Source organism: Sturnus vulgaris, chromosome 21, assembly GCF_052056855.1.
Source record: "Sturnus vulgaris isolate bStuVul1 chromosome 21, bStuVul1.hap1, whole genome shotgun sequence".
Taxonomy (NCBI): domain Eukaryota; kingdom Metazoa; phylum Chordata; class Aves; order Passeriformes; family Sturnidae; genus Sturnus; species Sturnus vulgaris.
Window position 1 is genome coordinate 1204818 of NC_142263.1, and position 14696 is coordinate 1219513.

At 53.9% G+C, this 14696-nt stretch overlaps 1 protein-coding gene and 1 long non-coding RNA gene across 3 annotated transcripts; both read right to left on the reverse strand.

Moving 5' to 3' along the window:
• Nucleotides 1–4987: 4987 nt before the first annotated feature.
• LOC148221474 (uncharacterized) lies at nt 4988–6678 on the reverse strand. The gene is made up of 2 exons (XR_015807879.1): nt 6093–6678; nt 4988–5211 (listed from the first exon to the last, which is right to left on the reverse strand). It is a non-coding gene; the product is annotated as an uncharacterized LOC148221474 (long non-coding RNA).
• A 2395-nt stretch (nt 6679–9073) lies between these two features.
• Nucleotides 9074–13668, reverse strand: SRSF1 (serine and arginine rich splicing factor 1). Of its 2 annotated transcripts, XR_015807878.1 has the most exons (5): nt 12263–13668; nt 11889–12073; nt 11502–11674; nt 10520–11246; nt 9074–9580 (listed from the first exon to the last, which is right to left on the reverse strand). XR_015807878.1 is itself a non-coding variant. In XM_014881209.2 (4 exons), exons 1-4 carry the CDS (start codon nt 12454–12456, stop codon nt 11052–11054), a joined length of 747 nt encoding a protein of 248 aa, XP_014736695.1. In that variant the 5' UTR covers nt 12457–13668; the 3' UTR covers nt 9074–11051. The 2 variants fall into 2 exon arrangements, 1 of the variants encoding a protein (XP_014736695.1); XM_014881209.2 differs by having other exon boundaries at nt 9074–11246.
• Between the last annotated feature and the right edge of the window lie 1028 nt (nt 13669–14696).

The window sequence follows — 14696 nt, forward strand, 5'->3', positions numbered from 1 at the left end:
GTGGCCGAGGTGCCCTGGCTGCAGCGTGCAGGGCTAAATTTGGCCGCTGTGACTTCCTCCCATGTGGGACACTCGGGTGGTTTTTTTGTCTACTGTTACAGATAATGCAAAGGCCGGTCCTGAAGCTGCAGCTCTTGGCGCAGCAGGGAGGAGGGAGAGTGGGGACAGAGCAGGGACCAGGGCACACCTTTGTGCAGCGTTGGGCAGGTCACCTGGCTCCTGCAGCGCTGGTCCTCAGCCCTCCCCAGGCATTTCTTCACCTTCCCAGAACATTGCAAAACAGTCCTTGCTCTGTTCCGAGAGATGCCTGCGGTTCTTTCACGCCTCTCAGGCTTTTTTCCTTGAAACTCCAGTGCCAGAGTCAAGTGGTTATGTCAAAACGTGTTTGCATTTGAAACAAAAAAGTTTCTCAGCCTTGTGACACCAGAGGGAAGTTTGGGACTATGTGCCCAGGGGCTTGGCTGCCTGGAGTGGCCCAGCCTGCTTGGGAGCACCTGCAGCTGCAAGGGTCCGTGTGCCTCAGGGAGTTTGGAACCTGCTTGGTTTTGCACCACAGCAGAGCTCTGTGCTGATGCACAGCACTGCAAAATACTGCCCTTGCTTTGCAGAAGAGCCTCACTGAGAAAAAGAGACCAAAAAAAGGAGCCAAAGGGGTTTGCCAGTGCAGCACTCCACCAGCCCGGCTCGCCTGGAGATTGTCTCTGCTCATCCCAGATGTTTTTTCCCAGCTGGATCACCCCCTCGTGTCCCTGTCCTGCCCGGTGTTCCGAGCCCGGAGAGCCCGGAGGAGCCCCACGTTCCAGGGGAGAGGACACCACTGCCACCCCTGGTTATTTCCCTCCCGGTCGCTTGGTTATTTTTGTTAACGCTTATTAAGGAAGACTTGGGAGAGCTCTTTGTTAAGGGCTCACACTCACTTCAATTAAAGGCTAAGAAAACTACCCAAGCGTATCACTGACTCATCGGAGAAATCCCGACGAGCACGTAGCCGCCTAAACTCTGTTCTTGTTTTCACAGCTAAAGCACCGAGAGGAACAAAACCTGCGAGACTCGCAGCTAAGTCAGACAAGAGGGAAACGGAGCTGGAACCCACTTCCCTCTTGGCAGTGCCCTGCTGGGCCCTCCCAGCCCCTCTTTTACCCCGACACATCCCAGGGCTGGGCTGGGAGCAGAGCGAGCTGAGAGAGTCCCCGGGGGGAAGGACTCGCAGGAGCTCTATTTAGAAAGGGCAAGTCTGTGCCAAACCTGACGAACTTTCCTTTACCCAGAATTATAACTGGAAGTCTAAAAAGCCACAGTGTTTGAAAACACGTATTTACATTATATATGCCCCAAAGCAGAATAAACAAAGGTTAGATTTGTAAACTCTCCATCTTAATTAAAACAGCACTGCTTAGGACAAACCCACATAACAGGCGGCTTGAAAGTGCTGTGTTATTTAATTTATACCTTCCAGCTCCCTTAGTCATGGAGCTGGGACAGCGATAGCATCAGCAGCCACCCCGCTGTGCAGCGCACAGGGAATTTCTAGGGCACTGGGAACCGTGTGGCCCATTTACCACCGTCCTGAGGCTGCGCTTTTCTGCCTTTCCAAACTCAAATCTTCCCTCCTTCTCCCTTGGCGCTTCCCACATGGTTAGGGAGGAAGGGAATGCTGCTGGGTGTCTCCTGCCCGTGCCAAGGTTGTGGGAAGCCTCCCAGGGACAGGCCAGCAGCGGAGCTGCCCCTCGGTGTCACAGCCGTGCTCTGCCCCGTGCCAGCACCACGCATCCCCCAGCTCCTCTGACAGCCCCTGCTCCGCCTCTGCTGGGCCAGCGTGTGCTTCATCACTTACAACAGAAACTGGGCAAAGATTTCAGCTGTAGAGGAACCCCTTTCTGTTCATGCTCTGACTTCCACAGCGGGCTTTGAATTTCGCAGCTCTGTGGGGCTGGAGAGCCCTCGAGTGTGTAAATAAGCTGTGCTGATGGTGCTGAGAGTGTGCTCCCCGCAGGCAATTTCCCTTCAGCTGCTTCCCAAGTTCTGTCTTCTCTGGTTTCTCTCTTTGCAGCCTCGATTCCCTCTCAAAGCGATCAGGGACACTGAACAGACACAGTGAATTACATCTGTGGGAAACAGGTGTGGGAGCAGAGCGTGCCTTGGGAGGAACCTGTGGGATGATCCAGCATCCTCCAAAGAGCATCCCATGGTCTCCCACTGCCCAGCACCTGCTGGATGGGCATTCCTGACCCGCAGCAAAACGAGGGTGGAAGGTGCTGCAGGGACACACAACCCATTTATTAGAGGGAAATGGAAAGGGGAACAGAAAGGAAAAGGAATGGGAAAAGGGAAAGGAAAAGGATAAAGCTCTTGCCAGGTGGCTGCCCACAGTCACAGTCTCCATCTCGCCGTGGAGGGTGGCAGCGATGCCCTGTCCTGCCCGTGCCGTGCCAGGGCCACCACCCAGCCAGCCCCGGAGCGCCGGAGCCTTCTCGTAATGAGCGCATCTGAAAGATGGCTTCGCTTTTCAAAAGAGGGAAATAGGATGCAGGAAATCGCCAGCCAGCTCGGCTGAAGCACTCAGAGGCAGGACAGCGTTCAGGGGGAAAGCAGCGAGGAGCTGCCCCAGGGGAAGGAGCGTGGTCACTGGCACTCAGCAGGGATGGCAGAGCGTGCTCCCTGCTCTGCTTTCCTGCGTTTAGCCCCAAACTCTGCGGTGCGATGCTGCGGTGATGTGTGAGGAGGGAGGGAGGGAAGCTGGAGAAGCCAGGGGGATGCCCGGGGCAGTGGGGCTGTGGTGCCAGGGCCACACGGTGCTGCGACAGCAGGGAGACCCCCGGGCCCGCACGGAGCTGGTGTCAGCTCCCACCACACTCTCACCATTTCTGGGCTCCCCCAGCGCCGGGCGATGCCCGGGCTCCCGCCAGGCAGGAAAAGCCTCGCGGTTACTCCATGCTTTAAGCATTCCCTGGTGAGAGCATTCCCATGGCAAACTGCCCTGCAATGGTCACTCCCTTCCCTGCAGTGCTGCCGAGCTCTTTCTTCCCTGCTGCACCTCCTGCACTCCCTGTCCCCCTCAGCCACACACCTGCCACGGGAAACCCTTCCTGCCTTTCTGGGATTTCCTCATCCTCCCTAATCTCTGTGGATCCATCACTGTCTCCTCTCCCTGGGCACCGCAGCGGGCGGATTGCGGCTCCCCTCCAGCCCGAGCCCGGCTTTCCCCGGCAGGGACGGGGCTGCTGCCTCCCCCCGGGGCTCAGCACACGCCGTGGACGGGCGGGAGGCGCTCGGAGCATCCGGCGGGCGAGGGACAGCGAGCCCTGGGCTATGTTTAGCCCTGTGGCCGCACGCCGGGAAGTGCCCTTATCTCTCGCCACCTCCTTGTCCCCAGCCGTGCCTGGGCTAATCTCTGCTTGGCACCTTGAGCACCGCACTGCCCCACGCCGCCAGCGCCCAGCGGCTTTTTGTTGTTATTTTAGTAACCTCCGTCACAACTTTTTTTTTTTTTTTTTTTTCTCCCCATAAAACGGCCGCTGTCATCTGCGCCCTATGGAGAGGAAGAGTCGCCCCTCGGTTGCCACGCTGGTCCCGGGGATGCTGCTGGGGTGGCCTGCAGGGTCCCTGCCCGTGCTCATCTCTGTGCCCTGGTGAAAAAATGAAACCCGAGAATTGTGGAATGGTTTGAGCTGGAAGCGATGTTGAAGATCATCCAGTTCCACCCCCCTGCCACGGGCAGGGGCACCTTCCACTAGACCAGGTTTCTCCAAGCTCCATCCTTGAACACTTCCAGGGATGGAACGGGCAGACACAGCTCCTGTGAATCCTTATCATTCGCAGGGTGTGCACAGACACAAGGAGGTCACAGCTTTTTCTGTCTGGGACATTTCAGAGCCTTCCTGGCAGGTGCTCACCGACCCCTGCTCACCCCCTGCCCCACGCTGCCCTCAGCACTGTGCCTTTGAACCTGCTCAACTCTGCTGCTCTCCAGGAAAACTGTTTCCCAGTTTGATTTAAAAACTTCCCGAGCCAGAGCCCGTACCAATTACTTAGCAGCGCTCTGCTCCGGTTAATCACCAGTGACCATTTTTAGTAATAATTCCTGCGGGGCCAAGGACTGCAGGGAAACATCCGCTCCTGCCTTGCTCCCCTTCCCACCATCTGCCCCGGCTTCTCCCGGGCACGGGATGTACAGCAGCAGGCACATCAGGTCAGTGCATTTAGGAAAAATCATGACCACTGAATTAGAGCAGCCGAGCCAGCGAGGAAATCCTAACGCTAATCCCTGATCTTTCACTGACACACGGCAAAGCTCGGCCGAGCCGGCTGCTTCTCTCCTCCCCAGCCACAGCTGGAAAACACGGATAATGCTGCATTACCTTCCCTGCAGGGCTGCTGCGATTAATAGCAGCAGAGAGCTCCGAAATCCTTCAGGGATGGGGATGGCAGGGATTAACACTCGGCTAGATGGTCCCCCAGGACCATTTGCCAATGCCGTGCCCCATTTTCTTTATTCTTTGCTATTTACTTTTATTTTTTTTCTGGGACCTGGGTGGTGTTTAATCTCATTTGGCAGTTATGGATTGTCTCCAAAATAATCAATGTCTGTGCATTCATCTGCATCGCTCAGCTGATCCCACAGGGATGAGCATCCGGTGCTGGAGGGAGCCTCGGGCAGAACATCCCTGCTCTCACGGGCCAAGGAACCAACTTTGCTCCATGTTTCCAAGGGGGAAACAAAACCTTTGGTGGTAGCAGGCAGCTCTGCCTCAAATTAATTTCGGTGCCTTCGGGAAAATATCCTGTGTCATCCTGCAAATCAGGCAGAAAATGATGCTCCCCGTGCCTTCCCTCCTGCCTGCACCCTGTAAAGACACGCACGTGTGAGGATGGAGAATCGATGGATCCAGAGTCTGCACAGCGGAATTTCCCCCCCGTGTTTCATCTTGTATCAAAAATCACTACAAAAATACAGCCCTGCTCTTTGTCAGAAGGAAAATACCCAGAGTTCAGCAAAACTGCCAAGTTGCTCTTGTTTAAATTTCCGCTGGCAGCTGCTCTCCGCAGCATCCCAGCCACTCAAACACCCCGTGGGATGCAGTCAGCCCCAGAGCCCCGGATCCACGCTGGCAAATCTTCCCAGGTCGGCATCCGCGTGCTCTGAGCTCGTCAGGATCTGTCACGTCATCAGCTGCGCGGAGGGCAACCAAGTCATGCGGGAAACGGGCATTTCTGAAAAAAAATACAGGACCCGAAGCGTGAATCGTGGCTGAGTCACTGAAACACGAAACTCACTAAAGGGATGAATTAGAGCTATTAGAATATAGAGGTAATTACTCATGTGAACAATGCCCTGCTCGACTCTTTAATGATTACACAAATTAGTGCATAAAATTATGTTAATGGCTCTGCTAGCGGCCCATCCGCCCAGCCCGCCGGCGGGAGGGGACGCAGAGGTGAGCCAGGTCCCCCCAGCCCCCAGGAGAGAGGTGAGGGAGCGCCAGGAGAGGCTGCAGCTCATCCTGCGGCTCTGCCGGGCTCTGTGCCCGTCCCGTCCCGCAGTTCTGCCAGGCTCCATGCCCATCCCACGGCTCTGCCAGCTTCGGTGACCATCCCACGGCACTGCCGGGCTCCGTGCCTATCCTGCGGCTCTGCCGGGCTCCAGCACCATCCCGCGGCTCTGCCGGGCTCCGTGCCCATCCCATCCCATCCCGCAGCTCTGTCCTCTTCCATGCCCATCCCACAGCCCTGCCAGGCTCTGTGCCCATCCCGCAGCTCTGCCGGGCTCTGTGCCCATCCCATCCCATCCCGCAGCTCTGTTCTGTTCCATGCCCATCCCACAGCCCTGCCAGGCTCTGTGCCCATCCCATCCCGCAGCTCTGTCCTCTTCCATGCCCATCCCACAGCCCTGCCGGGCTCTGTGCCCATCCCATCCTGCAGCTCTGTTCTGCTCCATGCCCGTCCTGTCCTGCAGCTCTGCCGGGCTCCGTGCCCGCTCTGTCCCATGACTCTGCCAGGCTCTGTGCCCATCCCATCCCATCCCGCAGCTCCGCCGGGATAGGACAAAGCACTGCAAGGACCGCGCAGTGCGGGTGGGTGCATCACTGACTCACCTTCAGCCGTGCGGGAGACGGATTTTAGGGAAGGTTTATTACACAGGGAACTGCCTGAAATCTTCATTTTCCCCTAATAATTCAGCTTTCTATTTGAAGCCGCTCCAACTGCAATTCCAGATAAACTGCTCTTCCCGTGCAGGTGCAGCGAGGATCATTCTGCACTCGGCATGGGGGATTCTCACCAGAGCTGGGGCTGTTTTAAGCCAATCTAGAAATGACTCTAATTTCGCTGCACAGCTAAAAACTGCTGTTATCAGGAGCAAGAAACCTCACGGCACAACCAGCGCACATAGATCAATGAAAGAATCTCCTGTTCTAAAGCAGAAGTTTCTTTTAAAAAATAACAACAAAAAAACCCCAAGCAAACAACAGGAAAAAAAAAACCCCAAACTGTGGTTTCTAGGAGAAACCACAAGTTTTCTAACCGTTTCTATTTCGGAGCTAGTGTCGGGTTTATTAAGCACGGGGCTATCAGGACGATGTGCAATTAAGGAGGGGAGATTCCCTGCCTCTCCAGGGCTCTTCCCGAAGTGCTGGCACAAAGAAGGCAGTATCGGGCCGGGCTGCCGGGCAGCTGCGCGGCCGAGGGCGGCACGGAGGGGCCACCCAGCCCCGGGCACACAATCGCCCTCAGTTGTACCAACAAAGCGGCACTATCGGAAGCGCAGGAGCATCGGGACAGGCAGATTCCCTGCGGGAATGGCGCGGCTCACTCGGTGCTGCCGGGTGGAAGCAGCGGGGAGCGAACGCTGCAGAAATCCATCTGCTTCTGGGTGGAAAAAGGATTTAGGAGAGGGGGTTATGTTGGGATGCCCCCTTCGCTTTAACAAAGGCAATTCCATTGCCCTGCCCCTTTCCACCTTTTTCAGAGAGAATGGACTCTCAAAGCATTTAGTTTCAGGAAGAACACGTTCATGAAAGAAGACACCTGGTGCCTTGGTTGGCATCTGTTGAAATCCTAGCAAATACCTTCCCGGAAGAGGTGCTGGTGGCTCAGCCAGGCCGTTCCCACTAATGCACGACATTAAAATCAATGCCAGCTTTGCTCACCAGCCCCAGCCGGGTGAGCGGATGGCTCCCAGGAATTCCCCACGGGGGAAGTCAAACAGGCACTTACTCAGATTTACTTTCACCCTTGGAGAAGGTGAAGGGCAGAAGAGATGACACCAGGCTCCCTGGGTTGTGCCAGGCACACGAGTGTTGCTCCCAAAACTCACCGACTCCTCACCATCCCTGTCACAATGTTAATGAACTCATAACGTGGTATAATTAAAAACTGAGAGTGTGTCAGGAGGCACAGCCTCCTCCAGTTAACTTCTCCTAATGCTGTCAAACCTGGTTCACAGCACATTTCTGAGATATTAATTTAATTCCTCTATTTTATGTCAATCAGAGAACATGATGTTCCCCCTGAGGACGGTGGAACACGCTGGATCAGAATCTGAAATTAAAACACAGGGCACTTGGGGAAAGCCTTGCTTCACCCGATGGTTTCCCTGCTCCAGCACTGCCTGGCTGGCTGTTCACAGTACAGTGATGGAAACAATTTTATGGGAAAAAAGGGAATGCAAGAGAGCTCCACACTGGGAACAGGTTTATTACAGGATCTCAAAGTGCTTCACAAACACCTCAGCTGGGACACAGAGAACAAAGCGAGCGGGTGCTGCTGGGGCAGGAACAGAACAGCAGCTTCTCCTGGAGTGACCCGAACTCTCCCCTTGCAGGGGGGGGGAAAGCCAAAACGAGAGAGAACCCAGGAGTGCTGTGTTCCCTCCCATTGTCCAGGGGAAATGGAAAGGCAGCCTCTCCACCCCGCGGGGAGGATCGCAGCCTTCTGGCAGAGCTGCGCTGACTCCACGTCAGGAGCTTTCCAGGAAGGTGACACTCCACAAACGCCAAAGTAGAGAACACTGCGTTCCCACCTCCTCTTCCTGGGAGTCAGTGCCCTCCCGGAGCATCCACAGGGTGATCCAAACCACTGAGATAATCTCAGGAGCAAACAATCCTCACGTAGTTCCTGCTCCAGCAGTTGATCCACACACAGGTGAGACTTGGAGCACATCCTGCACCCGCTGCTCCCTGGTGCCAGGAGCAGGCTGGACAAATTACAGCCTTCCTGTACCTCCAGCATACACCTGTACAGGTAATCCCGAGTTCCAGCTGCCTTCCTGCATCTCCAGCACACACCTGTACAGGTAATCCCGAGTTCCAGCCTTCCTGTCCCTCCAGCACACATCTCGGACCTTCACTCCTCAGGTGGGTCCTTTGGAGAGGAGCTCCAAACTCCAGTCCTGGTACACCAAACCCTTCAGGTTTGCTTTGTGAAACACCATGAGCACACCTGTACCCTTTAAAATCACTTTCAGCTTCCTTCACCAGTAGCGACCTAACAGATCAATGCCCAGAAGAGTTTGAGGTTTTTGGGCAAACTTCACCTTTGCTCCAGCTCACATTCGTGTGCCATGGAGCCCTCTATTGTTTCCCACATCCTAACAAGCTTCTCTGTCACAGCCACCCCTGTCCCAGGAGCACAGCCTCCTTTGGGCATCCAGCCAGTGTCTACGTGGGAAGGTGCTGGTCCAGCCTGGCCACGAGTGCCAGAGGAGGGCCATGGGCACAGCTCAAGGATTACACAGGATCCCAACTCCTGCTCCATCCACCCACAGCAGTGATGGTCATTCAGACCATTTATCCCCAGAACAAGCCCATCAATCTCCCGTGTTCCCCACGTGATCTCCTATCAACACTCACAGTAACGCTCCCTCCTTTAAGCATGGAGAATTCATTCTTTTCCCTTCCCAATCTACCAAATTCCACCCATTTCCCAGGGAACTGATCCTTTATTGAGGAGAAGCTCAAACATGGACACTTCCTGTGGAACACTCCAGCTCTGTTCCACACAAAAGGCTTTTGTCTGGATCCCCAAGGCGAGGGCGGCAGGCGAGGACGAGACTCTGCGACCAACGATGACACGGGGCTTGTTTTTGTAAAAATTTTATTTGTCAAAGAAAAAAAGCAATGGCCAATTGAAACCTACGTCATCTTTAACTCCAATTTTTGGTCTTTAAATTTAGAGAAATGACTTATTTACTTTTTTTTTTTTAAACAAACCCCCCTTTTTCCCCTTTAAGGTTTACCATCTACTCGTGCTGAATCCTTCCAAGGAGATTGCTCCAGCGTACCTCTCCAGGTCCTCGCTTTGCTCCTTTTACCAAAAAAATGCAAAACTCCATCGTGCATCTTAAGGGCTCCAATCGTCAAAAATAGGAAAAAAAAATATCTTTGGAATAGCCAATTGAGTTGAATAAAAAAATCCACACGAATGCGGTTTGGTTGGGGCAGGAATCCACTCCTATGTTCCTGGTAATTTGATCCCGCTCCATGAATCCTTGTAATTCAGCCTCCCTATCCTATCCACATTATGATTTGAATCCAATGATCCAGCTCCAAGGATTGGGATCCAGTGAGCCCTCTCCAATCCAAACCTTTATAACCAGCAAAACCAAAAAAGAGGAGGCAAAAAGTTAGATACTGTAATGAAAAAATAGGATTCTGGGGAATGATCAGTTATGTTTGCCATCAATTAAATTCAGATGTACAGTAATAACTATCAATTCCCCAAAACAAACTTTCCAATGGTGATGCTCAGATAATGTCTTTAGAAATGTTAATTACTATTTGGAGGAAACATTGTAAATATTTACAATATGTCAACTGGAAATGCCAACATACTCAACGCATTGGTGGGTACGAGGTTTTGTGGTTGTAAAAAATGGTTTTACTAAACTGGAAAAGCTTTAACTGCTCGGTCTATCCACCTACTATGGAATGGCTGGACTACAGCTGCACTCCCAGCTGGAGGGAACGTTAACAATCGGTGTTTTCACACGGATTGTGAGTCAATCGTGAATTAGTCTGAGGGGGCAGGGCTGAGACTTAAATTATTCCCCACTAGGTTTGCTATTTTTATTTTGCTTTCATTCTGGTACTTATAAAAATGCAACAGCCACGCTGTATCAGTCACACAGAGGACATGCAGATTTTAGCAGTATTGATATTATACTCTGATTGCAAGTTCTACTACAAGTGTACGGATACTACAGACATGGACACTTGTAACCAAACGCTGCGGGACAAATAAACCAATACTTCCCCCCCTGGCCCCGGTTATTCCTTTAAAAAAAAAAACAAACCAACAAAAACTAGAATGGAATAGAGATTTACAAAAGCAGGGATTTGGCCACAATTGCCCCCCCAGAAAAAAGGAAGTTTTAAAAGAGAAGAGCAATCGCAGCCTGCGGTCACGAGAACATGCCTGAAGCGACACGTGGGGACACGTAGGTGCTCGGCCTCAATTCCCCTGTCTCTCAGTATAAGGTCAATACTGCCAAGTTCATCTGTGACAATAGCACTTGGAGTCATACCATTGCCTCCATTATTGATCTGATCCTCCTCAATCCTCCTTTTGACAATCCTAAAATGATTGACATGTGCTCCACAATCCTTTAATCCAAAGCATTCTTAATCCATCTCTTCAGATATGTCTACAGAAAGACACACGAAAAGGCAAGATAAAATGTAAGATCCCCCAGAAGAGACAAGTTAGCCACAAACATCCCAACATCCCCAGCTCGTCTTGACCACAGCGGAACACTGAGACATTTACACAGCAATACCACAGCTCCAAGAATGTTGGTATTGAACTAGAACTAAACCGGAACAATCCTGACTGACAGCAATTAAAATACAATTTACCAAAGACAGGAGGGGAATGTCGGTGTCGAGGAGCAAATACTCACTAGGGATTTTACACAAGAATGCAATTCAACACTTCAGCCAATTCGAGTAAAACAGTTGGAATTTAAAAAAAAAAATAATAAATGAAAGACTGTACTAAGTAAAGGAAAACTGTGTACAACATGGGGTTCTACAAAAAGATCAGAGCTAGAGTGATGTTTATGTACGAGATCGGGATCTGCTGTGGCGGGGAGAGTAGCGTGGAGATCCTCTGCTTCTTCTTGGGGAATAACTGCGGCTTCTGCTGTTGCTTCGACTACGGCTCCTGCTACGACTACGGCTGCGGGACCGAGATCTTCCATAGCTTGGGCTTCTTGGGCCATCAACTTTAACACGGATGTAGGCAGTTTCTCCCTATTGAATAGACAGAACTTTCGATTGAAACGTCGAGGCTTCAGGGCCATGTTTCAGGCATGCTGACAGACTGCAGACAGCGTTACTACGGCCGGGACAGACAGCAGAGCTTACACGTCTATGTCCAGCCTGACCACACACTTATTTAGCTGCTTTGTAACCAAACAGTGAACGCCACACGTTCCTTACCTTCAAATCCTACTGTTAAGCCCCTTGTATCCAATTCTGGCCAAAGAAAGTAAGTGTGATACCTACCTCGTGAGATCTAAATTTAGTGTTATCCAGCTTTCGCACAGCGTAGGTCATGTCTTCCTTCCGCACAAACTCCACGACACCAGTGCCATCTCGGAAAACATCAGCATAACATACATCACCTGCTTCACGCATGTGATCCTTTAAATCCTGCCAACTTCCACTTGGAGGCAGCCCTACAGAAAAACCAAGACGTGACTTTAAAACCGGATTAGAGCCTCACCTCCTGTATCACGCGCGAAGGAGAGGAGCGCTCAGCATCGCGGGGACACAGCTCCTCCCCTCCCAGAGCGCACGGGGCGATGCTTTTTTTTATGGAGAAGCTCGCAGCAGCACCGCGCCTGCAGGACCCCGGGGGAGCACTTAGGCTGAGAGAGAGCAATGACTCACCCGAGACGATCACTCTGTACTCCGAGCGCCGGGACGGAGGGCCGTACCTGCCCCGGGGGGCTCCTCCCCCTCCGCCACCACCGCCGCCTCTGCCGGTGCCGCGACCGCTCCGAGGGAACTCCACGCGGAGGCGATACCCATCGTAGTCGTAGCCGTCCCGCCCGTAGACGGCGTCCTCCGCGTCCCTGCGGGCGGCACGGGGCGGGCGGTGAGGGCGGCCGCCGCACCCCCCGCCTTTGTTCCCGCTTCCCGCCCGCCTCTCCCCGCCCGCCGCCTCGCCAGGCCCCGTTAGCGCGGCCCAGGGCGCGGGGCGATGCTCCCGGGCGAGCTCCGCTGGGGCTGGGGGGCCCAGGGCAGCCCCTGAGGGGTCTCACCTGGGGTCCTCGAACTCGACGAAGGCGAAGGGCGGGCCCCCGCGGCGGTTCTTCAGGTCGATGTCGCGGATGGCGCCGTACTTGTAGAACACGTCCTCGATGTCCTTGGTGCGGATGTCGGGGGGCAGGTTCCCCACGTAGATGCGGCAGTCGTTGTTGCCGGCTGGGCCGCGGATGACGCCGCCGCCGGACATGGCGAGGTCGGCAATGTTTGCGGCGGCGCGGGGCGGTGCGGGGCGGCGGTGGCGGGGCCGGGCCGGGCTCTCGGAGCGCTCGTCACCTCCCCCGACCGCCGCTTCAAAATGGCGCCCGCGGCTCCGCTCGCGCTGCCTCTGCGCGCACCGATCTCACCCCGGGACGCAGCACCGGCCGCAGCACCACCCGCGCTCACGGCGGAGCAGCAGCGCACGCGTCTTCCGCCGCGCCCTCACTCTTCCGCCCCGCGCATGCGCGGTTCCACCGCAAAAGTAGTCCCTCGGTTCTTGCCGCTTCAGAGAAGCCGAGTCCGTGCGGGTGGCGCAGCTGTAGGGCGCGAGGCTGCGGGAGCTCAGTTGCACCGTAAGGCGCCTCCAGTCCCCGCAGCGGGTGAAAGACGCACCTCCCGGCAGCGGCTTAAACGGCGGCGGTTGCGTGACGTCACGTCCGGTGCGGCGCCCCGCGCCTTTAGGCCCGGCCGGGGAGGGCGCGGCCCACAATGCACTGCGCGGGACGGCGGGCACGCTTGGCGCCAAGCGCGGGGCCCCTCCCACAATGCACCGCGGGCGGCGGGAGCGCGCGGCGGGCGGGGATGGCGGCGGCGCGCGCGGTGTCACTGCTGTGTCACCGCTGTGTCACCGCTGTGTCCCCTGTGTGTCCCCGCCGTGTCCCCCCTGAAAGGCCGAAGGGCCGCGTTCAATGCTCTGTCCCGGTATGCCGTGCTCTCTGCCCGCTCCCCGGGGGGGGCAGGCCCCAAAATGGCCGCCCCGGGGGCACGGGGAAGCGAGGCGGGCACCGAGCTCACGCATCACCTTCAGCATGGCCGGGTTTAAATCGTTTCGGTTTGGGATTTTCCCTTGCTGAACCCATAGGATGGGTCTTGCGGGCTCTCGCATTCTACACTTGCAGCTGAGCGCTCTGTGCTTGAGCAAAACTCTAAGAATGGACTTGACTTGGTGTCTAAATTAATAAAAGTGGAGGAACAAAAAAGCTTTAAAAGTTGAGGCAAAGTCGCATCCCAGGTGGATGCATTTGAGAACACTGCTCCTGCAGAAGAATGTTTTATATAATGCATATATGAAGGTTTAATGTAGAGTCGCACGAAAAACAGACACAAAAGAAGGCAAAAAAGGATATCCTGGGAAAGAAGCAGGACAATAATATCCAAATATGTTGCGTTTATAAAATTGTAATTTCAATAAAGACACTTTAAAATACCAGTGGAGTACTCACATTGTCACAAAGCCCTCACAGATGAATAAAAGCAGCTTTAGAGTGAGAAACCATTTCAGTATGTCCCTGTCCACGAGAAAATACAGAAATGTGGGTGAGATCGTGCTAAAAGTTACTGAAATAAATGATCTTGTGCAATCTAAGTGTTCCTCATTGATTGATCCCTGGGTGTGAGAGCACGTGGTGCTGGAGAGATTCAGTCACTGAAACCACCATGAGGGGTTAAAAGTGTTGGAGTGTGGAGAAAACCCCTTTAGGCTCATGAGTTAATTAAGGGATTGTGAAAAATGCCTCCTGCCTCTTCCTTGGAGCCCATCATGCTGCCCTCATTTTTCAGACGTTAATAAAAAATGCATATTCCTCTGGAAAAACAGCAATCCGGGGGCTGACAGGGAAGTATTTTCAGTGGAACATCACAACCTGTGTGGCTGTTACAAATGCTGCTCAGTTTTTCTCCCCCTGAGGTGGAATTCCTCTGCTCCAGGGTTTTTAAGGAAGAATGTCCCTGTTGAGTCTCAAGGGATTAAATAACAGCAGAGAGGTGGGGGCAGAGAGCCCATCTTCACAAATTCCCAATTGCCCGGGGAATTATCCTGTGACAGTTTTTAGGGTTTCACATTTCTCTCTGTAGTGGAGCACAGCGTGGTGAGCAGCAGCTGCAGCCCCTGCAGTCCCAGCGTGGATCTCTGTAACTTCAGTGGGTGATTTGGGGGAAATAATGGGGTTTTTGGATTATTTAACAAGCTGTTCAGTTATTTGCCAGCTTGGCAGAAACACTTTTTGGAGTTCCCATCCCTGGAAGAGTCCAAGGAATGTCAGGACGTGGCACCCAGTGGTGTGGTCTGGCAGGGTGGTGAGGGGTCAAGGATTGGATTCAGTGATCTTGGAGGTCTTTTCCAACCTAATATTCAGGGATTCTGTGATCCCTGGAAGTGTCCAAGGCCAGACTGGACGGGGCTTGGAACAACCTGGGAGAGTGGAAGGTGTCCCTGCCCATGGCAGGGGG